This window comes from Chiroxiphia lanceolata, chromosome Z (assembly GCF_009829145.1).
Source record: "Chiroxiphia lanceolata isolate bChiLan1 chromosome Z, bChiLan1.pri, whole genome shotgun sequence".
Taxonomy (NCBI): Eukaryota; Metazoa; Chordata; class Aves; order Passeriformes; family Pipridae; genus Chiroxiphia; species Chiroxiphia lanceolata.
Window position 1 is genome coordinate 18,718,848 of NC_045671.1, and position 25,399 is coordinate 18,744,246.

At 38.9% G+C, this 25,399-nt stretch overlaps 1 protein-coding gene across 1 annotated transcript; it reads right to left on the reverse strand.

Annotated features, from left to right (window-relative positions):
- Positions 1-1,105: 1,105 nt before the first annotated feature.
- TRIM23 (tripartite motif containing 23) lies at positions 1,106-25,349 on the reverse strand. The gene is made up of 11 exons (XM_032675499.1): positions 25,168-25,349; positions 24,335-24,497; positions 16,242-16,363; positions 15,135-15,413; positions 14,311-14,493; positions 13,584-13,799; positions 12,386-12,520; positions 6,234-6,363; positions 6,006-6,116; positions 4,469-4,593; positions 1,106-4,140 (listed from the first exon to the last, which is right to left on the reverse strand). The coding sequence occupies exons 1-11, from the start codon at positions 25,276-25,278 to the stop codon at positions 3,961-3,963; spliced, it is 1,755 nt and encodes a 584-aa protein (XP_032531390.1). The 5' UTR covers positions 25,279-25,349; the 3' UTR covers positions 1,106-3,960.
- Positions 25,350-25,399: the final 50 nt, after the last annotated feature.

Consider the following 25,399-nt stretch of genomic DNA (forward strand, 5'->3'; position numbering starts at 1 on the left):
AACTGATGTAGCTGGTCACTAACAATTTCTTCCTGGATTACGGGGGCTTCATTTTGCTCCCCATCCCTGTCTTCCAGTTCAGGGGACTGGAAACCCTGAGGACAACTGGTCTTACTGTTAAAAGACTGAGACAAAGAAGGCTTTAAGTACCTCAGTATTTTCCTCATCTGTCATCACTGTTTTCCCCTGCATTCAGTAAAGGACGAAGATCCTCCTTCGCCCTCCTCTTGTTGCTGATGTAAAAACATTTTTTGTTGTCTTTTCCAGCAGTAGTCAGATTAAGTTCTAGCTGGGCTTTGGCCCTTCTGATTTTCTCCCTGCATAACCTCACAACATCCTTGGAGTCCTGGTGAGTTGCCTGCCCCTTCTTCCAGATGTCATACACTCTCTCTCCCTGAGTTCCAGCTAAAGCTTTCCATTGAGGCAGGCCAGACTTGTTACCCACTGGCTCATCTTTCAGCACATGGGGACACTCTGCTCCTGCACCTTTTTAGGATTTCCTTCTTGAACAATGTTCTGCCTTCCTGGACTCCTTTGGTCTTCAGGACTAACCTCTGAAAGGACTCTCTCAACTAGTTTGCTAAACAGGCCATAGTCTGCCCTCTGAAAGCCCAAGGTGGAAGATCTGATGCCTTCTCTCCTTCTTCAAGAAGCAAAACCTTATTTGTGATCCCTCTGCCCAAGAGAGCCTCTGACCAGCCCTCTGCTCACAAAAACAGGTCCTCAATGAAAGCTCAGACAACTCCTCAAGCTATTGCCAATCTGTGTCTAGATAAAGTCCTGCTACTACGCTGCATAGTTAAGTCTACTCTAAAACCAGTAATATTTACCTTGGCTGTTTATGTTCACATAACACTACTGCACTCATAAAAGACTCAAGAGTTTACAGTTCTGGGTACTTAATTTATGAATTGAGATATGATGCATGATAATCAAAGTCAGTCTCTCAAAAGTTGCTGCTGCCACCAGGAAGCTTACCTTAAGTGAGATAAAGGATCTTCATGGATCATTAAGAAAAATTCTACAGTAAGTTAAATGTAGCACACCTCTAATTTGAGATGACCTTAAAAAATCCAAAAAGGCAAGTTTATTAAAGTTAGTTCTCAAGGGTTTACATACTTTTATTGAAAAGAAGTAATTTTCTGGGCAACTCAAATTGCAGCAGCTCCACTAAAAAAGCCCTTTCTTCCAAGAAATTTACATAACATCCACATCTACTCCAACATTCTCAGAAGCAAACCCTCATAGTCCACAATAACTTTGAAGGTAGAATACAGAAAGATCATACCAAGTGATAAAACATTACTTTTCAGCCTAACCCTAACCATACTATTTTCGAGATGATATTCTTTAAAGAAAGCCACAACACAGTCACTGGATGTTGCATTTACTCAATTTCAGAATTAAGTCAAAATCATTTGAGAAGTCATTCAGTCTTTTCAGACAATCCTCACAGTTAGTAATGCTTGAGTGAGTTCTAGTTGAGGAAATATTCCAATTACATATTGCATAAGTCAGTACACCAAAAAGTTCAGTAAAACTGAGGAAACAAGCTTAAATTTATAACTGAAGCAGTATACAAATAAACCTCTTAGTGTACCTGTTTACACTGAAGAGTTCACAGACAAATGTAACACCTTCACAGTTACTTCAAGTCATCTTAAATAAATTCATTTTAAAAACACTTACGGTAGCATTCCATATGTCACAAGCAACCACTTGTACTCAAAAATACGCATGAGTGAAAATTTTTCCTCTGCTCTCACATCAAATCCAAACTAGTCGCCTTGAATATTTTGAAATAGAACTGAGCAGCATGTGTAACTGAAGCCTAAGTCAGCTAAAATAAAACTATACAATCAGGATTTTTCTAAAGAACGCATGCCTTCTGTTAAAAATATTCCAGGAAAAGGTATCGACCATACTTAGCAGAACTTGTCTGTATTTCAAAAAGAGTTGTGAAAAGAGCTGTGAAGGGACAGTAAGCCCTAACTAGGTAGGGGTTGCTCCGCAGCACAGGCTAAGCAGATGCTCAAGTCAGAGCAGCCAACTGTATATCATTCAAGAAGTTACAGGCTGGGAAAGAGGAACAATTTAAAGTTTGGTAGGTGCAAAAAACCCCACCTTTTACTCTGTTATAAGCTATTTCCAAATATATCAGCTTGTCTGAAGAAAGAGTAAATACCCTGTCTCAGTACCTATGTAGGCATTGAAATTCATTTCACAAACATTATACTACTTTGAAGCTTAGTGTTCTTTCAGGTACTATTCAAGTCATTAGACTTGTTGAATCTGAAGCTGCATTTAACACCAGTTACCTGAAATTTAAGTAACAAGAGAAAAATACAAATAAGTGACATTTATGAGGAAGTAGTTACCTCAACTGCTTCCGCCTGAAGAAAAGTGCAAGTGTACTAAAACTATTTGTTTATACATTCTTGGCTTTATCTAAGGTATGCAGTAGGAAACCAAAGTGACAATGAAAGCCATAGCCACAGATAATGGGATACACTTTCTTTGCCCCGTGAGGTTCAGAGCTCTCACAGGTAAGCACACTTTCCAGTGTGGCAAAAATATCTCCACATCTGTGGAACACTGCTCACTTCCACAGTCTGGTTCTTCTGATTCATCCCTACTCCAGTAAGAAAAGTGATGATACACAGTTTTGATCTATTGGTCATGCTCTTTGTAGCTTCTCTACTAACACGAAGAGAGTTGATGGCATGGTTTCTTCAACTGGCAGTGGCCATGCACTAAAAGAGAAGGGCAGAAGGTTCTGGTGCACATACCAGACAGATAAAATTGTTAGCAGAGTTGCATGTCCAGCAGAAAAACAGACACCATAAGTCATTGCAACCTTCTCTAAATTTAAACAGCACTACACCCATATTTCGTGGGTTTGTGAATGCGTAATCTTCAAAAATAGAGGCAATGGTAACAATTCCATGTAGAAGATACAGAAAGAATTGAATATCTAATTATGGAAGGTTTATATCACATTTTACTATCTACTCTTCTAAATAAGAGTTATAATTGGTGTACACTGGTTTTCCATTATGTTATTGAATATTTTAAGGCCACTACCTTAATCTGGAAGCATGACTTCTACATAAAAGTACATAGCTGGATTGACATTACAGCACATTACTTCTTTAAGAAGTTTTTTTAAAATTTAATTTGACTTCTTGAGGAGTAAACTTAATCTTTAAAGGCCGATTATGTCCTCAAGTATGCACAAAACACTTTCACCTCAGTATCACTACAGTGTGTCCATAAATAATTTAGCATGAAAAACCCAACTAACCCCTGCCCCCCCGACAGAAAAGGAGTAGCTAAACTATGCCATAGCCTCCTCACTCTGCAACACGGTTCTCCGTTCTGGGATTTCTTTATGCAGGTATGCTGCTTTCTGATAACAAACAAGGAAGCTAATAAATATAGGGGAAACACTCTCTTTATATGGTGTATTTACATTTAAGCTTGAATGCCACCTTTACATTAATAGATTCTTTAGATAATAAAGAGTAGCACCATTTATTTCTGACTATTAGAGATGGCCATTCTAATAACTTGAGATGGATTTTGGAATATTTTCATGGGAAAGTATTTCTAAACCACTCAAAATTTTTCTAACACTAATCACCTACTATAACATCATTACAATTATTGTATGAACTCCAATGCATATTTTATCAGGGAAGAATTTTAAATTGTAACAATTTCACTAAAAAGAATTTCATAACATCCTTGTATCAAGCCTATTCCACTACTATCAAATTTCAAAAACACTGTATCAGCAGAAGTTTACTGAACCAGTTATCCAATCTAGGATAAAGCCTTATTTTTCTGTAATCACCAAGTTAAATGAAGTTCCCTCTTCAGAGAGCAGACCTGGCGACAGCATCCTGGTCATGCGAACAAGACCATAAAGTACAACCTTAAATTGCAGCTACTGTAAAATTAAGCCACATCCAGGACACCAGCAGCCACCAACTGCCTGGAAAGCCAGTCCAATCCTTCATAAAGTCCTGTACCACTTCGGGCATCACAACCCTGAATGTACCAGCTACGGCCACAGCAGAGTTTGTGGAGACTCAGCAGTTCCGTGATTTCTTCCACCGAAAGTGCACCTGCTACATCCTGCAACAGAATTGGATGCAAACACTCAATTATTATTCCAAAATATGTTTGAAGGCATTTTATTTTTAACTGATCACTTAGGTGGAGCTATAGATCATATAAAAGCTTTCCAAACACATGCAACAGTTAAGTATCTACTACCTGTTACCATAAAACAAAAAGTTGTTCAATCCACTAACCACTCTAGCAACACTTATTTTACCAGCATTATATGTAAGGGAAACTTCTACATTTTATGCTTTTTTGATGTTACCATTCCCCACCCACAGCAGAGGGTTGGAATTTGATACACAAGATGAGGAGAAGAGTAAAAGTAAATCACAAGTACCTGTTTATTAGCAAAGATCAAGAGCAAGGCATCCCGCAATTCCTTTTCTGTTAATAATTTCGCAAGTTCACTGTATGCTTCACTGATCCTGTCTCTGTGACTGCTATCAACAACGAACACCACCGCTATGAAAGAAAGAGAGAAATGTTTTACACATATTAAAAAATAAACTCTGTAAAATTACCTTTCAGCTTACACAATTCCTTTTTTCTAGTAGCTCTATACGTAAAGTTTCTCAGCGGTGCACAACTTTAATTTCAAATCCAGGCGGACTGAGAAATTCCTTACATACCTCTATACTTTTAACAAAAACCTAGAATTCAGGGAAAAAAAGCCTAAGTTTTTTCCTGGTCTGATACAAAGGCTGTGATATTTTAACTACTCAGCTCTAAAACCAGATTTACTATGTGTGGATAAAGTACCTCAGTTTAAACCGTATTTTGAGGTTTATGGCATTTATATGCCATCAAGTCCCACATGACTGTTTCAGTTTCCCTTAGCAGCCTGTAATATCCACAGTTCAGCCAAATCAGCATGGCTTCCCTCAACTACAGACTACACAAGCCAGAGAAGGCCAGAGAAGCCAACATAGTAGCACATTTTACTATTCACTAGAGAGAGTAACTAAGATGCCAGACAAACTGGGGAGTCAGGAAGGCAGAGCTAGAGGACAGAATTTAAACTCAGTGTTTTTGCAACGAAAAAAACCCCAACACCAAAAGTAAACAAAAACTACTGCAGGTACGTAGCAGGCTAACTGCTTAGCTTTCTCTTCAACATACAGGGAATGATTCCCTGCTACTTTACATGATATGTTCTAAGAAGATAACAGAAACCCCAAAATATAATTTTTAGAAGTTTGAAAAGATGAGTAATTTGAAGTGTTGAAGCTTGCATTTAAGGCTGAAGCAACACACAAGTTTGAGCACATAAACCGGTGTTTGTAATTCTTAAGTGCTTCAGATAATTATGAATGAATCAATGAAGAGGAATCCCTTTCTGAACTGGAAAAAAACCTATGGAGGATTTACAGAAGGACAGCATGAATTTCTAAGTTGGCACCGTATAGATTAATGTTTTCAGAATCAATAAGCTAGTCTACAACCAGATATTACAGCGCAATACCAAGTCAGAAGATACAGAATGTCACAGAATTTTTTAAGTTGCTAAATGAAAGCTCCTGAAAGCTGAGTATTTTCAAGTGCTATTTAAATTTCACCTGGCAAGTACTGCTTCTCACTATGCAAACTCTGGAACACTGCACCTTGTCTGTTGTCAGCTAAACCAATTTAACAGAGGTTATAATTTTGTTTGGCTCCATGAACTGTCTGATGGATTTATGGAGAATGCACCTTTATCATGCAGCAGAAAATATGACCAACTGGATTAAAATTTCTTTGCTCATGAATCCAGCAGCTGTATTTTACATTAGATGAACAATTTTCTGCTGTTATAAATTATTTCTATTAATAATCTTTTTGGCTCTGAAATACAAGCTAGAACACCAAATGCAGTATAAAACTTGTAGCAGTATTACCTTGTGTATTGAGATAATAATGTTTCCACAAGGGCCTCAATTTGTGTTTTCCTCCTACATCCCAAATAGTAAACTTCAAATTCTTGTATTCTACTGTTTCAACATTAAAACCTGGAATAAAAATATTGAAGTTTTACAGTCCTACTCTGTAGGAATATAAAAGAACCAAACTCTGCAGACAAGTCAAACATTTGGAAAAGTCATTACATTTAAACTGTAGCTACTAACCTATTGTTGGAATTGGCTGCATGAATTCATCTTGCTTTAACTTAAACAAAATAGTTGTTTTGCCAGCTCCATCTAATCCTAGAGTGACAACCCGAATTTCCATCTTTGGTCCAATATGTACTCTGTTGTCCTAGAAGAAACAGAATACACAAAACGACAGAAAACTTAGGAAATTCAATACAGAAAACCCTTGTGTTTAAAATCCACATTGTCCCACCATTTCATAGAATTATAGAATCAGTTGGGTTGGAAGGGACCTCAAAGATCATCAAGTCCAACCCTTGATCCACTACTGCTGCAGTTACTAGACCATGGCACTAAGTGCCACATCCAGTCTCATCTTAAAAACCTCCAGGGACGGAGAATCCACCGATTCCCTGGGCAGCCCATTCCAATGCCTGATTACCCTCTCTGTAAAGAAATTCTTTCTAATATCTAACCTAAACCTCCCCTGGCACAACTTGAGACTATGTCCTCATGTCTTGCTGATAGTTGCCTGGGAAAAGAGACCAACCCCCACCTGGCTACCACCTCCTTTCAGGGAGTTGTAGAGAGTGATGAGGTCTCCCCTGAGCCTCCTCTTCTCCAGGCTGAACAACCCCAGCTCCCTCAGCCTCTCCTCATAAGACTTGTGCTCCAGTCCCTTCACCAGCCTTGTTGCTCTCCTCTGGACCTGCTCCAGGACCTCAATATCCTTCCTGAACTGAGGGGCACAGAACTGGACACAGTACTCAAGGTGTGGCCTCACCAGTGCTGAGTACAGGGCAAGAATCACTTCCCTGGTCCTGCTGGCCACACTGTTCCTGATACAGGCCAGGATGCCATTGGCCTTCTTGGCCACCTGGGCACACTGCTGGCTCATGTTCAGCTGCCTGTCAGTCCAAACTCCAAGGTCCCTTTCTGCCTGGCTGCTCTCCAGCCACTCTGTCCCCAGCCTAAAGTGCTGCAGGAGGTTGTTGTGGCCAAAGTGCAGGACCCGGCACTTGGCCTTGTTGAACCTCATCCTGTTGGAATCAGAGCATCTCTCCAACCTATCCAGGTCCCTCTGCAGAGCCCTCCTGCCTTCCAGCTGATCGACACTCCCCCCCAGCTTAGTGTCATCTGCAAATTTGCTAATGGTACACTCAATCCCCTCATCTAGATCATCAATAAAGGTATTAAACAGAACTGGGCCCAACACTGATCCCTGGGGGACACCACTAGTGACTGTCCGCCAACTGGATGCAGCCCCGTTCACCAGCACTCTCTGGGCCCGGCCCTCCAGCCAGTTCCTAACCCAGCACAGGGTGCCCCTGTCCAAGCCGTGGGCTGACAGCTTTTTCAGGAGAATGCTGTGGGAGATTTTGTCAAAGGCCTTGCTGAAGTCCAGACAGACCACATCCACAGCCTTCCCCTCATCCACCAGGCAGGTCACCTGCTCATAAAAGGAGATCAGGTTGGTCAGGCAGGACCTGCCCTTCCTAAACCTGTGCTGGCTGGGTCTGATCCCTTGTCCATCCCGTAGGTGCTGTGTGATTGCACTGAGGATGATCTTCTCCATAACCTTGCCAGGCACTGAGATCAGGCTGACGGGCCTGTAGTTTCCCGGGTCCTCCTTGCAGCCCTTTTTGTGGATTGGTGTGACATTCACCAACTTCCAATCATCTGGGACCTCCCCAGTGAGCCAGGACTGTTGGTAGATGATGGAGAGTGGCTTGGCGAGCTCTTCTGCCAGCTCCCTCATCACCCTTGGGTGGATCCCATCTGGTCCCATAGACTTGTGGGGATCCAAGTGGCTCAGTAGGTCCCTAACTGTTTCCTTCTGGATTACAGGGGGGGCTGTTCAGATTCTTATCTCTTTCTACAAGCTCCAGAAGCCAGCTGTCCTCAGGACAACCTGTCTTACTGTTGAAGACTGTTTAATCATTTGTTAAATGATTAAACGGACTGACTCCAAAAATTCATGGCACAATGACCAATCACCTCCAGCAATAACAGAAACGAAAATATCCAATAATCTCTGTAACAAACCTGTAACTTCTACCTGAGTTACTGTATGTCTTTTAAAAAGTCGGCCAATTTCACGACAGTAACTCTGAACTTCTTAAAATTTTAAAGTCTTTCATCATTCTTGGATGAAACCACGTGAGGAATTGTTTGTAGCAACTAGCTGGAATTCTCTGACCAGAGAACTCCCTATTTTTTCACAGTATTAATGCCTCCATCTAGAGAACTACTGGGGGCTCCACAGCTCTCTCTCTTCACCTCAAGCTCAGCAACGTTATTAGCAACAAGCAGTAATCTCTAACAGTGAAGAAGAACAAACAACTCCCCAGGGTCTTGCTTGGATGCAAGGAATGAGAATCAACTTCCTCTCCATAGTTCACATCAAGCTATTGTAAGTATTGAACAGGCTGTTCGCAATGTAATCACCTAGCAAAACATAAATGGTAAAAGAAATAACACAGGATAAAATGACTATGTATCCCTGAAACATATTTTGAAGGACTAAGAACTGCTGATGAAACACCAGACTATCAATCATCAGAACTATGCAGCAATACATTTGTTTTCTTGCAAAATCCACATAGTACCGTGCTAGGCAAACCTGTGCCTACTCTGGACAGCCTTTTATTTCCTCTTACATTAGAAATACTACTGAGTGCAAAAATGCTACAACCTCTCCTGACCAACATGTCACCAGTGTGACTGGATGCATAAGCATCTACATCACATGACTTGAGATATACATACGTGCACACACATACACAGAAGATCCATTATACAGCTGGATATACTGTCATTGTGACAAGCAACTTCATTCTCTTTTCTGTCACAGATGATGAAGCAGCACACTTTGAAAATAATCAATACAGAGTAACTCAATGATGTTATACTATCACAACCTCTGAAGAGAGTAAAAATACCTTGAGAAACTGCTTTCTAAAAAAACCTAAAAATTATGCAAATACCAGAATGCAAAAGTCAGCAACATCATGACTGCAAGAGTCAGATCAAAGGTTCATCTCATCCAGTATGCTCTCTAAAACTGGGCAAAGATGGATACAAAAGTAAGAAACAGGGAAAGCTCATAGTGATAACTCTCCTAAATACCTGCCCTGTGTTTAACAGCTTGCAGTTCAGGGATTTACTGAGTCAATACTGCAGTTTCTGCGACTAACAGATCTCAATGTACTGTTCACCCACGGATTTGTCTGTTTGTTGCTGGAAACCTAAATAGGCCTAGACGATCCTTAACACAGAACTCCACAGGCTATCTATTTATTGTGAAAAAAGTGACTTCATATGAATCTGTGAATGTTCAGTATTTTTAGTGCTACTACTACACATGGCAGATGCTCCAAACCCCAAAGACTAACCGAATAGTTGAGATTTGAAAAATAAAACATTGAGACTTATTTACTTTTAATAAAAGTAAATAAATGTCCTCTAAATTCTAAATATTTGGAGTCAGTGCAGAACTTGTAAAATTCAGTGAGAACACTGTGACACAGCATGTTACCAGAAAGGATTACCTCCTTCTGGAGAAGAAAAATCTGTGGGCAGGTTCTTGATAAGGCACAGCAGCACATCAGCAGAAAATGTGCAGAGAAAGAGAAAAAGCAAGAAGTATGCAACAGGCTTTAAAGAGTCTAAAAAGTGACATGTCTCCAGCATGCTATTCACGTTCAAATCTGTTCTGATTTTGCCTAAAATTTTTGTCAATGAATGTTCCCAGTTCTCTGTACCTGAAAGGAAAGAGGAAGGAAAAGCAGCTGATTCAGCCCAGCAACTCTGCCACAACTCCACCAGAAGCATCAGTCACCTCTTCAGCTCCGATGGCTGGAGAGCAGGAGTACAACTTAAATCACCAGGGAAGTGAAGGAGGTGAATGATGCTGTCAACTTTAGCCATCCTGTTGCAGTTTGCTTTCTGTAAGTTTCAGAGTGAAAATAGGTTGCTCTCAGCATGTTTGTACTCTGTCAGAAGGAATCAAAATGCAATCTGTGAAAGACACCAAATTTCCACTTTTTGCAGGAGTGGCTCTGTCACTTCAAGAAAAACCTTGCAAGAAAAGCTGCTATCCAGAGAACAATGTATAGCAGTATGGACCTGTAATGTGAGTCAGTAGTAATTGACTACTCATGATCACAGCTAGAAACTGATATGACTAAAAGTCTTTCCTTGTCAACAGTATCAGCACCTTTAACTTAAAATGTTATTTCAAAAAAGCCTGACCAGTAAAACACCTTTCTGTCTGTATTTCTGGCAGCTGCATAACTTGATAGCATACTTAAAACCAGGTAACCTGCGATTTCTGTTCAAGTAAAACTTCTTTTCTTAAATCTTGGTACCAAAAGCTCTTTATATGTGGCATTTCCCTGGATGGTTTAGAAGAGGTAATGGCACTGTTCTCGCTTTTTTTGTGTCATCAGTGAAACAAAAGAATATGGATGAGATCTATTCACTTTTAAAAGCGAAAAGGACTTCTCCCTGCCCTCCTTAAACCTTCACAATCTTCACTGAATATGGAATGTTCCTCTGATCTAGTACTGTTTGAAATGCTTTTTTCGTTTTATAATGGATGCAGCCTTCAGCGCAATGACAGATCCTGAGAGAGACCTTTCCGGTGATACAATAACAGTTTACAGTTTTTTATCTGAAGATTTGATTTCTGTCTGATATCTGTTGTGAGGCACAGATCTTTCAAGTACAACAAGCCTCACTGCAAGTCACAATAGTGGCCATCAGCACAACAGTGTTATAAAAACATGTGCAGAAAGACACCATTAAGTTTTATCAGAAGTGAGGAAACAAAAAGTAAGAAATTCAAGTAATTATTTTCACCTTACTTTTTTAGGGCTGCTGCTGTTTTTGAGAAAAATGACATTTGCTTTGGCACCTTCGAAATTCATAGAAGACTTCGTAAAAATACCAATTTGTTATAGGAGAAAACCAAGTCTCCTGAGTCCCTTGAGCCAAGACCTATTTCAGACCTCCTGTAACAGCTTAACTGGCTCCTACCATTCTTTTTCCAAATACTCAGAGATTCACAATCAAAATTTTCTGAGTCAGATTAACAGCTCCTAAAGGCAAAATCAGACACGCAAAATTACCCTCTGACTCAGTAATTGTTCGTCTGTGAAATGTGAATGCTGCTTCATTCATGGTATAATGGGAATTTGCAGAGGAGATAGTCCTGACCCTACCAACTCTGGTCTCTGCTGAATAGCAAAGGGACAGACAAAAGCTAAAATGTTGCATTTAAATGGAAATTCAAATATACCAATGTTACAAAATAAATTATTTGGAAGAAATTTAATTTCTGATATCAACAAGGGCTTACAAAATAAATTATTTGGAAGAAATTTAATTTCTGATATCAACAAGGGCTGACACAGAATCCCCATGCAAGCATCCATTTCCTCTTTTACATTTCAGCAACAATAGATCCTATTCCTCCTTCACCCATTCAGAACCAAGAAACCTCATAAATCAAATTAGTTCTTGTTCCTTGAGTTTCAAATTAATTTATTTTCCTATGTGAAAAGTATGATAGATAATAAAGATACACACACCAGATAAAAGTACCATTATCAAACTCCAAATAATGTCATCCCTTTCAAAGAATGTTGTACTGAAGTTATATTTAAGCAATAAAAAACAAACCTATTTAGAAGATGAACCTTGTCTAAGCTATCAGTGAATACAACACAAATATAAGACAAATGATCATTTAATGAACTGAAACACATTATTTTTAATATTATAAACTGAGAGGTATACCAGTAGTATTGTATATGAAATAGGTGTGCAGTTTTCAGGGAACAATCAAGGATATTTCCTTCCAAAGAAAGGTGTTCCTAGAACTCACAAATGCTATCCTACATATTAAAAAGAAAAAAACAAACGTTCAAACAAAGCTACCGATGTGGTCAATGTCAAATGAACATTTCTCACTCCAATTATAGCAGCACAGTCATTATGTTGCTCAAGTATGAGATTACACTCATTGTGTGACAACACACTATGGCTCTAACTGACACTGAACTGCCTAAACTTGTTGCAACAAATACAGCATCATAATGAACATATATTACTCCTGCCTTTTTTTAAATTACATTTGGGACTTTATAAAGTGGATAGCTGTACTTGTATGAGATTAAGAATACCTTTGTAAAAGTGACAGGTATGCTAGCATCCAACTGTACATGATCTGCAAGTTCTGTAAACTGCTGCTGCTGTTTCTGTAATGTCTCTAGCAATCTTGTAATTTCCTGTTTGGCCAACACTACTCTGCAGTCATCCTAAACAGACAAAGAAAACAAAAGCATGTCTTTTCTTTAGTAATTTACTTAAAAAAGCCAAGTATAATATAGATATGTTTGCAAGAAATAAAGCATTTTAAATAGAAATATTCTAGTTAAAGAAACTCACATTTACAAAACAGATTTATTTAAAATTGCAATACAAATATGAGTAACTTAACATTCTTCTTTAACACTAATAGATACTGAATAGTTCTGCAGTTTAAAAGTACTTTTTCCTAAACCTCTCTTAGCCATGTAGGAATAAGAATATAAATTATAAGAGACAATAATTTAATATATAAAGAATATTTATATAATTCATATATCACTCCAGCGGCTAGAATAGAGCAATTGCTTGGCAGCATACAGCAAAACACTTAACAGGAAAATATTAATATCTACCCGTTAATGATCAGAACATTTGCATAGATAAATCTGACTAAGCAACCAGACACTAGCTCTAAACCTATGTGAAAAAAAAAGTACAAATAACATCTTAAAGTAGTTTCTCACACTTGGTTTACTTTTGCTACACATACTATTTACTTCTTGCTATAATTAATCTGAATAACAGACCAATCAGATACTCTCATACAGTCACTTTCTTCACACATTTAAGATGCTCAATTACCCATGTTAAAAATGATACTAAAAGTTATTTAATCCTATAACATTTTTTTCTACCAGCCAGGATGACAACTACCTTCAAACACCTATACTGCTAACTGCAGCTGTAAAATCCTTCCAATAAATCCTGTAGGGTTTTTTGTTTCAGTTTCATCTCGCATTCCTACAAACCTCAAAAATACCAGAAATTATCCAAGAAAAGAGTCATGCCATAGGTCTTAAAGCAACTGGAGGACTCTATGCTTTCATACTGATTACCCTTGTCTAACAGTCCCTTGTAAGGAATATTGAAATCTCATGTTATACCACCATTATTTTAACTTTGTAAAGAAATAATATGGAGTACTATCTAACCTCTTTTTTTTCTGTGGTTTAAACTTGATTTGTAGTTCCACATGTCTTGCCATATGCTACAGCTCACTTGTCAACCTACCTGTTGTAAAGTCTTTTCACAGTGAAGACAAGCTGTTGAAACCTGTGACAAGAGGATGGTCATGTCTTCTTGCTGTTGCCTAAGCCAAATCAACTTCTCTCTCACGTGAGCATCAACAACACTAAGAGCCATTTCCTCCTGACGACACAGGGTTTCATGAAGGTCAGAAAAATAGGCTCGGACACATGAGCGAGCATTCTCTGCAGTTCCTGGTACCTACAGTGTTGCAGTAAGGAGATCCAGAAGATTAAGAACACCAGTTGATTCCAGAAGTATATTTTTAATTTTATTTCAGGTTCTAACTTATGTTTATATCTGCTTGGCTACACACAGTTCAAGTCCCAGTTAGGGCTGACAAGACTTTCTGTATAATACCAAGATCCTCCAAGAAGTTACCCCTACAATCAAGTAGCTTATTTGTATGTATACGCACCTTCCTAAAAATGACCAGGGAAAAAAGCCTCAAGAGTATCACAGCACCTGAGGATATCTGTCACAGTATGTCAATACTAGCGGTCACACAACTTTTCCCACTGCCTAAAAACATTGTAACAGACTACAGGTTCCCCTCTATCTGCTGACTCAAGCCTCAATACTGACTTGCTAGATATAAGAACTTGTCTTGTCCTATAAAGCTTATACTTAATTTTCAGAGAAATTCCTTATCTTGGTTATTACAAAAAAGCAAATATTCTGTACATGTGAGGGAAACCAAAAAAAAGCATACATGTTCAGTATGGGCCATTCCAACTCCATCTTCAACTATTTGTTCTCCTCCTTCTATATGCTGAACAATTCCAACCAGTTTTCTGGAATAATCTGAGATTTCTTCTGTGAAAGTTCTTATACAGTGAGCCATGTCTAAAATGGATGCACGAATCTGGTTCGCTTCTGGTTCCAAGACAGAATGCTATTAATTAAAAGAAAAATATCACAGATCAATCACAAATGTCTTCCTTAATCACCTTTCCTATTTTACAACATATTTAATATATATCTTATGTATACTGGCATATATTTACAAATACATATAGGAAAGACAAGTAAGAATCTAAAATCATCTTGCAATTCAAAACACAATCAGGGGTCATAGATTACACTCAAACTAAATTCAGGCATCTAGCAATCATGCAAGTAAACAAAAATTTCCCTGTTTATCATAATGGATTATAAAAAAATAAAGGTGGTTACATTGCACCAGTGATGTGATACGCATTTAGAGTTTACATTATGAAAACAGCTTTCAAAACTGATGGTTCAATGTCGTAAGAAGTTCAGAAAAGCAGCAGATAAAGGGACTATCCTTCTTCATATATATATATATATATATATATATACACATAAAATAATTCACTGAGGACTTAGAAATAATAAATTTTTTGCTTCTAATTTTACAATGGCAACTGTCTGAAATGAAGGGAAAATTAAAGAACGGTATGAAGACATACCAAGAGTCTACCCTCATTTCTTGACCACCTTTTGTACTTTAACTGGGTAAGCAATCATGCAAGCCAGCCCATGGCATGACTACAAATTAATTACTAGAAGTACCTTATGACCTTGATGCTTTCCATATTCTTTGCAGACACAACACATGAGAGGACTCGCCTGACAGCCCTCTTCCAAACAAACAAACTCAATAGCATGCACTTGGTGTTGGGAGCACATTGTCTTCTCATGAGGTTTATCAGCAAGAGGAACACGCCTGTGTTTCGCTAGTGTCTTAGTAGAATGAGTGAGCTGGGAACAGTCTGCACACAGGTGAGTGGCACAGACTGTGCAATACACAGATGCAATGTGGGCTTCATCTTCATCGCAACGAATGATACTCTGGCAACAACAAAACAAAGCAAAAGTAAAGTTGTTAACACTTAACCCCAGTAATGGAGGAAAAAAAAAATCAGAAAACTTGTCAACAATATTAGGTTTATCTAAAAGTTAAACACTAACAGGTATTTGGACTATTTTGAAACTTGACTTTTAAGTTTTCAATAAACTTTTAAAAAATAAAAATCTGAAGCATTCAGCAATTTTATAAATATAAGCTTCAGTGCAAATTGTAAAGGTTTGGAGGAGAAAATAAATCTGGCTCCAGTAATTTCCTCCAAAGCAATCACTACAGAACAAGGAATTAGTTACAGACAAACAAAACACCAAAGAACTTACAGGCACTTAGGAAAGTTAGCTATTTCTAGAATGCTACCAAAGATACTTCCTGCACACCAGTTTTTATTACTGAAATTCTAAAAGCAGCTAGTTTTGGTAATGAAGTACTACTACATACTATAAGTAGTAACTACTAAGAAGAGTTGAAGTGTTTTGGGAGAATTTCTCGGATATTTTAGAAAACTGTACTGATACCACTATAACTAAAATTTCCAAATGAATAAACTTATCTAAACATCGTAAAATCATAAAAAAAGGGGAAAAGAGTAGGCATGCCTGTTAATACCTGTTTATTTTCTGCATTGGTCAAGTACAAATTTGCATTTAATTATGAGGCAATTAATTAAAGCCTTAACACTAGATATTGGAAGAAAATAACAGTATTACTGGTGAAACTACATTTGGCAAAGAACTGATTTTCAATCTTCTATCTAGAGATAACTTTCAGCAAATGTAACAATTTTTTTTTCTTTTTTGTTTATAATTCAGTACCTCTCCAGATAGACCAATGGCTTCTTCTGCTGTCCCACACTGCCCAGCAGGTCCATTCTGCAACCGTTCCAAGAGCTCCAACAAAGCAAAATTCTTTTTCAATCCCCAGACTCCAGAATCTCCTTTTTGAGGAAGATTTAAATGCAGGTGAGAAAAAATGGTATTTGCTTGAGGTTTTTCTGAGAAATTGCACAAACTAGTTGAGATTGTGACAAATATTAAGAGCACATTAAATACAGTGTATTAACCACATGAGATACAACTAGTAATTTTTCTGTAAGCTCGCTCCATCCTCCTCCTTCCTTCATGAAGCTATTTAATATTCATACGGATTTTCCCTAACTAAAAGATTATTAAAATTTTTTTAAAAAGTCAAAATACTCTTAATATAATCCATAATAATTAACAACTAAAGAATACAAGGAACACACAAGCATACACAAGTGCCCTAAAAATTATTTTCATAAGTACAGTGTCCATTTCTACTGTACTAATGGAAGGTGTGAAGAATTCCCTACTGACAAACCTCATATTACCTGAATCACAAAATGCATCACCTACTGCAGATCTCAATCCAGTAAAAACCTGAGTAAGAGTTAAAACAACATTCAGAAAGAAAAAACCACATCTTACACTATTTGATTTAACAAAAAGGAAGATATCTCATGCTCCCTAGAGCAAAGCAGAAGTCCATGTCCGCTCCTGTATCATCCTCATCTTGTAGAAGTTAATATGAAGCAATGTGATGAAAACTAAAACAAGAATTGCATCCCAATGACTGCTCCTAAATGCTACCTGCATAGGCCACATAGCATATGAGAATCCTAGAGACTGTTTCTTCAAGGAAGAATTATGCTTTTTTCAGCATAATTGTCATAGATTTAATGACATTTCCTCTGTTGCAAGACTGAGGCACCTCAAGAAACGAAGTGTCATCTTTGAGCACGGGATCATTACTTTTCAACCACAAGAGAGTTACAGAATTATTGAGGTTGGAAGGGACCTCTGGACACCACCTTGCCAGTCGCCATGCTCAAGCAGGGTCACACACAGCTGGTTGCCCAGGACCACACACAGGCAGCTTTTGAAGATCTCCAAGAAGGGAGATTCTACCACCTCTCTGGGCAACTTGTGCCAGATCTTGGTTACTCTTACACTTAAAAGGGTTTCCTTATGTGCACACAAAACTTTTGTGTTGCAGTTTGTGCACACTGCCTCTAGTTCTGTCAGCAGACACACTGAAAAAAGCCTGGCACTTTCTTCTTTATACTCTCTCTTCAGATATTTGTAAAATATCTCTCACCCTTTCCTCATACCAGAGATCTCCAGTCCCATCATTATCTTACTGATGTTTTGCTTTAGTAGCTAGCTCTGCTTGCACTGGGGAGCGCAAAACTGTACATGGTACTGCAGATGTGGCCTCAACAGTGCTCAGGACAACATATCTGAGAATAAAGACAAGCTCAAGATGTTAATTATATCCAACATCACTGCTGAATACTAACAGAGCATGTTGGTGCACTGAAAGGAAGGTAACATGCAGACAGCATTGCCCACAACTCTTTGTCAGATGTTTACTTGAGTGTATAAAACCTACTAAATTCAGGAAAAGAAACAGGGGTTTGCTAGCATTGAATAGAATCATAGAAGGTACATTACCAGTAGTGCCCAGGGTATTGACAGATAAACATTTTGTAGCTAAGAAGGTGCCTGAAAATGCCACCTTATATTTAAACAGAATCTGTAAGACCTGAAATCAACTACTCTATTTTATGATGGAATTTTTGAACTGTGTTTGTAAGACAAGAAAATGTTGCTGCAATTACTTTTTAGAGTGTGGGACACCACTGTCTGGACAAAACTGAAATTACAAAATTACAAGTATTTGTTTCATACTTCATGCGCATGTAACCACCTAAGAACTGTTAGTGAATTTACGGCATTCACTGTGAAAAAAAAATACAAACTACAGTTCTTTTTTAAAATGCAAGTAACTGCTTTATTAGATTAATACTTTGCTTCAAGTATGATCTGGAAAACAAACATATTTTAAAATATAAATGATAGATCTGGAAAAAGGTTCGGCTGCGTCTCATAATCCAGATGCAAAGACTAAGAGAATATCAGCTGGAGCCTGAGGCTGGTTCCAAATAACATCTAAACTCTTGACATTTTCAGTTCACATGCAAGTGTCCGTCAGACGCTGGGTATCTGACATGAACTCACAGAAACTGCATTGCACAGTTTCTCTGTTTTCCTAGAGAGCCCAGACTACTTGAATTGTCCAGTTGTCCCATGTTGTTTCCTAACTCCTCTGCTGCTCTGTGGCAGTCTGGCAGGAATATGTCCCCTGCATCTTTCTGGAATTCACTGTCATTCCACTGATGCTATACAGACATTAAGTCTTGTCTTCCTTCTTCAATATGGAGATTTATCAAACACTCCATAGATTTTGGTGTATAATTAGAGTGAAAGAGCAGTTCCAAATGAACAGATGGATAACTGTGAGTTGCTATTATGTGAAATAGCATCCAATTGGCACCCATACTGTATACCTCATGCTTTATGTAGCTTCTAGTTTTACTACATGAAACTTTCTTTTCTAGTCAATTTTCAGTTTAAACTACAGACAATAACATTCTATTTTGAATTTGGCCACTGAGAAGTTATGTGCCTCACATATTAAAGGCAAAGTTCAGAGAACAGATAAATGGATGATACCATTTTCCTACAGCTAGAGATGGGAGCACATATAAACTATTCTCCCTCAAACATCCTCAAAAGGTGAAAAACAATACTGATTACCTGTTCAGAAAAATACGCTTACCAGGAAAGACCATCCATTTTAGCAAATCTGTTGCTTCCAGAAACGAGCCTATCAAAGCACTGATTAGTAACTTTGAACTTAGCTATAAAGGAAGATGCTCTAAAGAATCAGTGCTTTCAAAGTCAGTCAACTCTGCAGTTATCAGTTCCATGGTGGAAGCCTTCTCTGGTACAGATAGCATTACTAACACCCAATCCAAGATCAGTGTACTCCACAAAATAAATTGCCTACAAAATAAAAATAAATATTTCAACTTTCTTTTGCCACAGATCTGGAAGGAGTTTACAGAAGGAATGATCTGGCCCTCCACAATTACATTAAGCATCAGCAGAGCCATCTGCCTTGATATCTTCTGACTTCAGAGCTTAGTCATTTTTCAGCTGTAGCACTTCTTGCAAGATCATGGTGTTTTTTTCATAACACAGAGCAAGGAATAGTCACCTCCTATTACAAGTTGAAGAAATACAGAGCACTATATCCAGTTTTAGAATCTAAATTATGTCAAACCAGGTTATAAACTAGAGTCTGGATTTGCTGACACTGTATCTAGACAGACTTCTGGATCCTAACCCTCAAAAAACAAAGCACCTGCAAGTGGTTAGAGGGCTCCCTTCTAAAGTGTTTAGAACACCACTTTCCCACGGCAAACTGACTGTGCACAACCTTCAGCTACTACTGCGTATAAAATATTCACATTAACAACACATCAATATAATGACTGCTGATGCTAACATGGACCTCTTATCTTCACATTAGCCACTAATCCAAATAGCCATTAATAGCCCTGTATAAATGGATGTACACACACCAAAACAATAAATCCACTTAAGGAATAGATTATAGCTCTTAGCCTTTAAGCAAACATTGTCTTAGGCTTTAAGCAAACATTGGGTAAGGCTGAGAGAGGAAGAAGCTGTTCAGTCATTAAAGAGTTTCGTAAGAAGTATTTTCTTTCACTGGTTTTCTTTCACATCTGCTATAAAATTATTATGTACTTGACCTACACATTTTCAACACATCTGATCAAACGTTAATTTTATATTTAAACCCACTAAAAGATAAACCCACTAAAAAGTTGTGTAAATACATCTATTTAATCTCCTGGGCTTTAGCTCAAATTCGGCTTTGGTCAGAAACGTAGAAGAGTCTAGAGATCTCATCCCTGTGCCTACAAAGAACGTCTGTGCTCATTACAAAAGTCACTACACGTTCCGTCCCTTCTCAGAAGAAGAATAAGACATGAATAGCAGGGAATGTGTCAGCCAGGAATGAGATAGTGACAGAGCAAAGATATTAAGATTGACTTCAGCCAACAAGACAAATGTCAATTTCAAAAGCATGAAGCCTGTCTGCAAAAGGATTACAAATAAGGCATGGAATAAAGGAGCAACTTTTGCCCAAATGTCTGAAGAGATTTGAAAGAATGCTATAACTGCATTTTCTTGCACAGTATGTTGAAGTTTTATCTTAGCACTCAAACACTAGCAAAGGACTGTATAAATGTAAACAATACCAATAAGATGGATTCCATGAAGGATGCCATAATCTGCTGTCCTAGTTAGAACAGCTGGGACCGATTCATCACCAGATGGGTGTAGCCCAAAACTGTGTATTCTACAGCCTTCCATGCCATTTCCCAGAAACTGTTGTCAGTAGAGGCCTTCGAGGTGGGGGGATGATCCTGTCCTCATACCCTTTTATGGAATTCCCCACTCTGAGGGAAGGACTGCATTCCTGCCTGAGCTGGAGAATATATAAACCTGGCATTTCGGAACCTTACCACCACTCGTGGGATCCAGAGGAGGACTGCAGCTCACCGCTCTCAACCAGACTGCAGCTCACCGCTCTCAGCCGGACTGAGACCACCACCCTCGGCTGGGCTGCAATCACCACTTTTGGCCGGACTGCAGCAGCTCTCCCACTGGCAGGTTTTTCCCCTCTCCCTTTACTTTGGACTCGGGGGGGGCCCAGTGAGCACCGCTTTGTTTGTGCCCTGGGGTGCTGGGTTGTACATTTGGGTTTTGTGGGTTGAGACCAATTGTTTGTCTCTGTGGCTGTGCTTGTTATATTGTTTTATTAAATTGTTATTCTGACTTATAATCACTCTTTTGAGTTGAGTTCATTTCCCCTGCTGGTTAACTTTTAAACCAGCACATCTGCATATCTCTGTCGAACATGTTTTAACGACAGAAAATAGCTTCAGCTTTGTAGTAATGGTGCATAAAGACTCCAAAGCTGTAATATAAGTACAACCTTCCTAAAAATTCCCTGGTCCATGTATTAATTAAAAAAAAACCAAAACACCACAAAAAACCAAACCAACCAAACAAAAACAAACAAACAAACCAACCCAAAACCCAACCAAACAAAAAAAACCACCAAAAAAACAAAACCCAAAATACCAACCAAAGAACCACTAACCCAACACAGGAAGAGAGAAAGCAGCTCGCAAGAAATTATTTGCCTCTTGTCCCAAATCAACATGCTTTAAGAAAAAGGCTTTGAGAGGAGCCTCTTTCTCTACAAAGACCATTTATTGGATATTTCCCCTATATAATCTCCAGAATACATGGCTTCAAAATTTCAAAAATTGAAAAAGCTTCTCCATTGCACCTTTTTGGTTAGAAAATGTTAATTCAACTGAATACAACCACTAGACAGTTCACATAGCTTCGGCATGTACATCCTCATTTAAAATTCTCCACTAGAAGATTAATCACAGGCAACTTCATTAAAGAATTCTCAAAGAAAACAACAAAAATCAATCTTTAGTCTACTCTGCAAAGCAGTATCCTTTAGGCAGGCTTTGGTCCTACCTGAGACCTGAGAAAAAACATTACTAAATGTTTTTATCTTATAACAAGATTTTATGAACTATTAGAGTATTTTGCTAAGCATGTAAACAATATGTCAATTTTCAGCTGCAGATCACATATTTCCAGAAATCCTGATTGAAAAAGTACTTCTAACCTTGCCTTCCCATATAGTTATATATACAGGTCAATTTAAACCAAGAGTCCAACTCAGAAAAAATACAGTTACATATATCCATATACAGATCCCTGAGTATTTCTTTCAAAAAGTTCCCAAGATTCCTTGGGAAAACTTGGATGAATATAGTATTAAGTGTTCTAGTAAAAAGATCAAAGGAAAAGAAGCAAGTATAGTAAATGACCAACTAAAAGTATCCATAAAATCCACAGTCACTGATTAAGGAACTGTGTTCAACATAGGTCATCTTACATCCTGATTTTATAGTTCTTCTTTCAACAAAACTTTCTCTTGGCAGTGATCCTATAATTTAGATTCTAAACACCTCTCTGAGACTAGAGAACATTATTTCATTAAATTCATTAAATGGTAGAATAGCAGCTGCGTGAACATGCGCTTTCTCACATGCCCTCAAACGCAGGGGAGGGAAGGATGAGTTCTCCTGGTCCCAAAGTTGTTCCTCCCAGCTCCACTCCTGAACTCACAGGGCAATGGAGAACTACAAGTGCAGCAAATTTAACCAACAGCAGTAACCATGTGATTATTCAAGCAAGGTCACAAATGCATGTGCATCTCAAAGAGGAGCCATGATTAGCTGCGCTCCACAAAAAAAACATTTTTACATCCTAGAGGTAGTTATATTTCTCAAGACTCTTCTTACGGACATGGTAAGGCTAAAAGTGGCTGTGACCTCTTCCTGCCTCAGGTCACCAGGCAGAACATTTTTACTCACAAAAATATTTTTATTTTCAAGATGTTTTGCTAAGATTTTCTACCTAATAATTTTTTGAGCAACTATGGGTCACAGTGTATCATCCTTTCTAGTATTAACCAGTAGGATGCAAGTCTATTATCCTAGATGCAAAAAGATCCTGAAGCTTTTCTTCCCTCTTCCTAACTGTAGGAGACTTACAGGTTTAATAACATCTCATCGTTTTTCATCAGAAACTCCTTGGTATTAAGTAAGATGAAAAAAAACCCAACTGTAGATGGTTTTGTAAAGCTTTATTTTCGCCAAACATGAAACACACAAAAGATTTATGATAGGACACCTTCAGATTCCTGGGAAAAATTGCACAATAAAACCTAAGAAACGACAAGTTTCCCATTATAATACAAAACAGTGGTCTTGGGCAGAAATGTTACATAACAGCACAGCTGAGCCCTGTGCTCTAACGTTCTCTCTCAAAAGCATAGTTAAGAAATCTTGTGCAGCTGTACAGCCATGCGTAAGAAATTAAACAAATTATTACTCTTTTAACCACATCTACTAGATTGGCGATCATTCATGATGCCCATACTTTACCACCTCCCTCTAATGAGAAAACAAATCCCTCTTTCATTTGAGACTGACACTTCTTCTCCTGACTCCGATCTCCATGAAAACATCCTGCAGAGTGCCTTAATATTCTTTGCAGTTTTGTCTACAATCTAGCAGATTCTCCTACTGCAAAGTAAAGTCTTGAGTGAATTTGATTCTTAAACATTTCTTTCACGGATTACCAGATTAGAGATGTCCTTCTCTCAGGATTCTCCTCCTTCCAACAGTTTTTTTCCCCCTGGTGCTATTCAAAACTGCTGGAGTCAGTTCTATTAACGAGTTCTTCTCGTTACAAGTTCTTCCCATAACTTGTCTTCTCTGTAACCCTATGCTGACCAGGTAATTCTTATTCTCAAGAAATTATAAGTGTGTGTCATCTTTTCCTTAAAATAAACTGCCACTGTTGGAAAAAAGCTGTATCTTACCCTTTCAAATGCTGCAGACACTCTGACAGTAGGGGAATTGCTATCGATACCCTGCCAGTGTCATTTATTGCATGTATAGAGCTAATTAACACTATAAAAAAGTTTGTTATCATTGATACTTCCCTCTGTATCACTTCATCATAACTCCATACAAATGTTTGTCAAAGAAGCTACCCACTTAATTGCATGGTTTTTAGTGTTTAGGAAACTAATACTTGTTCAGGAACCCCTACACACTAATTTAAAAAAGAATAGCCCTCTGTCAATATAGGTGTACAAGAAGACTTCAAGGTATAAAGTTTGCAAGCCCAGATTCAAGAAAATAAAGGTTAAAATCTATACTTTCTAAGATAGCTGCTTTACTACCTGTTAGCAGTGCTACGAGCTTCTCTGAACCAAAAGGAATACTGCACATTCACTGCTTGGAATTATTAGCACTAAGTGGAGCATTAAGAACCTATATCTAGCGTTATCTTCTAGATATCCTTGGCTGGCAGGTTTCAGGAACTTCAAACTTACATTTTCTTACCTAGCTCAGTAACTTGTCGATCAAAAGGACAACGAACTGCTCTGCCATGAAGGGGAAGCCGGGTAAGACAGTCATGGCAGACAGTATGGCCACACAAAAGCAGCCGGGGAACTTTGTCACCTTGCAAAGAAAATACATCTTCACAAACTCCACACTCAAGAACCTGTAAGTTAAAAAAGACCGTATTTGGTTTTGAGCCAATAAAAAAGCTTTTGTCACTATTTATTTTACAAAAGCTCATGCAATTACAGCACATAAGATGAGTCAGGTGAGTCATTAATTTTGCTTTACGCACACAACTAACGATATTTTTGAAGTAAATAAATAATTAGATACAAACAGAACGTTTTAACTCCTCAGCATCCCACCTGATGACCTCACGACTACTTCTTGCCCACTTCATTAAGTACAGCGCCCCAAGGGAAGCCGCCTGGTCAAGCAGCACAACTAAGTAAGGAGAAACACCGTCGCAGGACCATGAAGCGGAGGGCAAGACCCTGACAAAGCGGAGTGCTGGCCGGCGGAGAGCCTCCCTTCGCAGCTGGTACACATAGTCAGTCACATCAAGTTAGACACTTAAGCTATAAACGCAGCACCAAGGCAATGGGAACAAACAGCTGCGGGCCGGAACATCTTAAACCGTTAGCTAAAAGGAAAACTGATGGTCATTTAGGAGGGAAAAAAAAAAAAAAAAGGAAACCCAACACCGGACAACCCCTAAGCCCTGCCGCTCCAGGGTACGCCTCCTGTACCACAGATCCCTCGCTCCCCCTCCTCGGCCGGCACCGCCTGCCCCGCCGCAGGAGCCGAGCCAAGCCGAGCCGCCGCCTTACCTTCACTGCAGCGCCCGCCGGGCCGCGCCCGCTGCCACCGCCACCGCCGGGCCCGCGGCTGCCGTCCGGCCCGGCCCCAGCTCCGGGCTTGTTTACAAGGAGGGCCGCCATCTCGGGGAGGGAGGAGCAGAGCGCCTCCGCAGGAAGGAGTAGGGAGCCGCCTCCGGCACCGCCCTGCAGAACTACAGAACTACGACTCCCATGATCCTGCGGGACGTCCGTGCCGGCGGGC

Excerpts from the sequence above, each read along its gene's own strand:
- TRIM23 (XM_032675499.1), bottom strand. The coding sequence starts at position 25,278 with ATGGCGGCCCTCCTTGTAAACAAGCCCGGAGCTGGGGCCGGGCCGGAC. Across the intron at positions 15,414-16,241 it reads CCATTGGTCTATCTGGAGAG|AGTATCATTCGTTGCGATGA; the intron begins GTACTGAATTAT and ends TGTTGTTGCCAG. Across the intron at positions 6,364-12,385 it reads TACCTGTCACTTTTACAAAG|GACAACAGAGTACATATTGG; the intron begins GTATTCTTAATC and ends TGTTTCTTCTAG.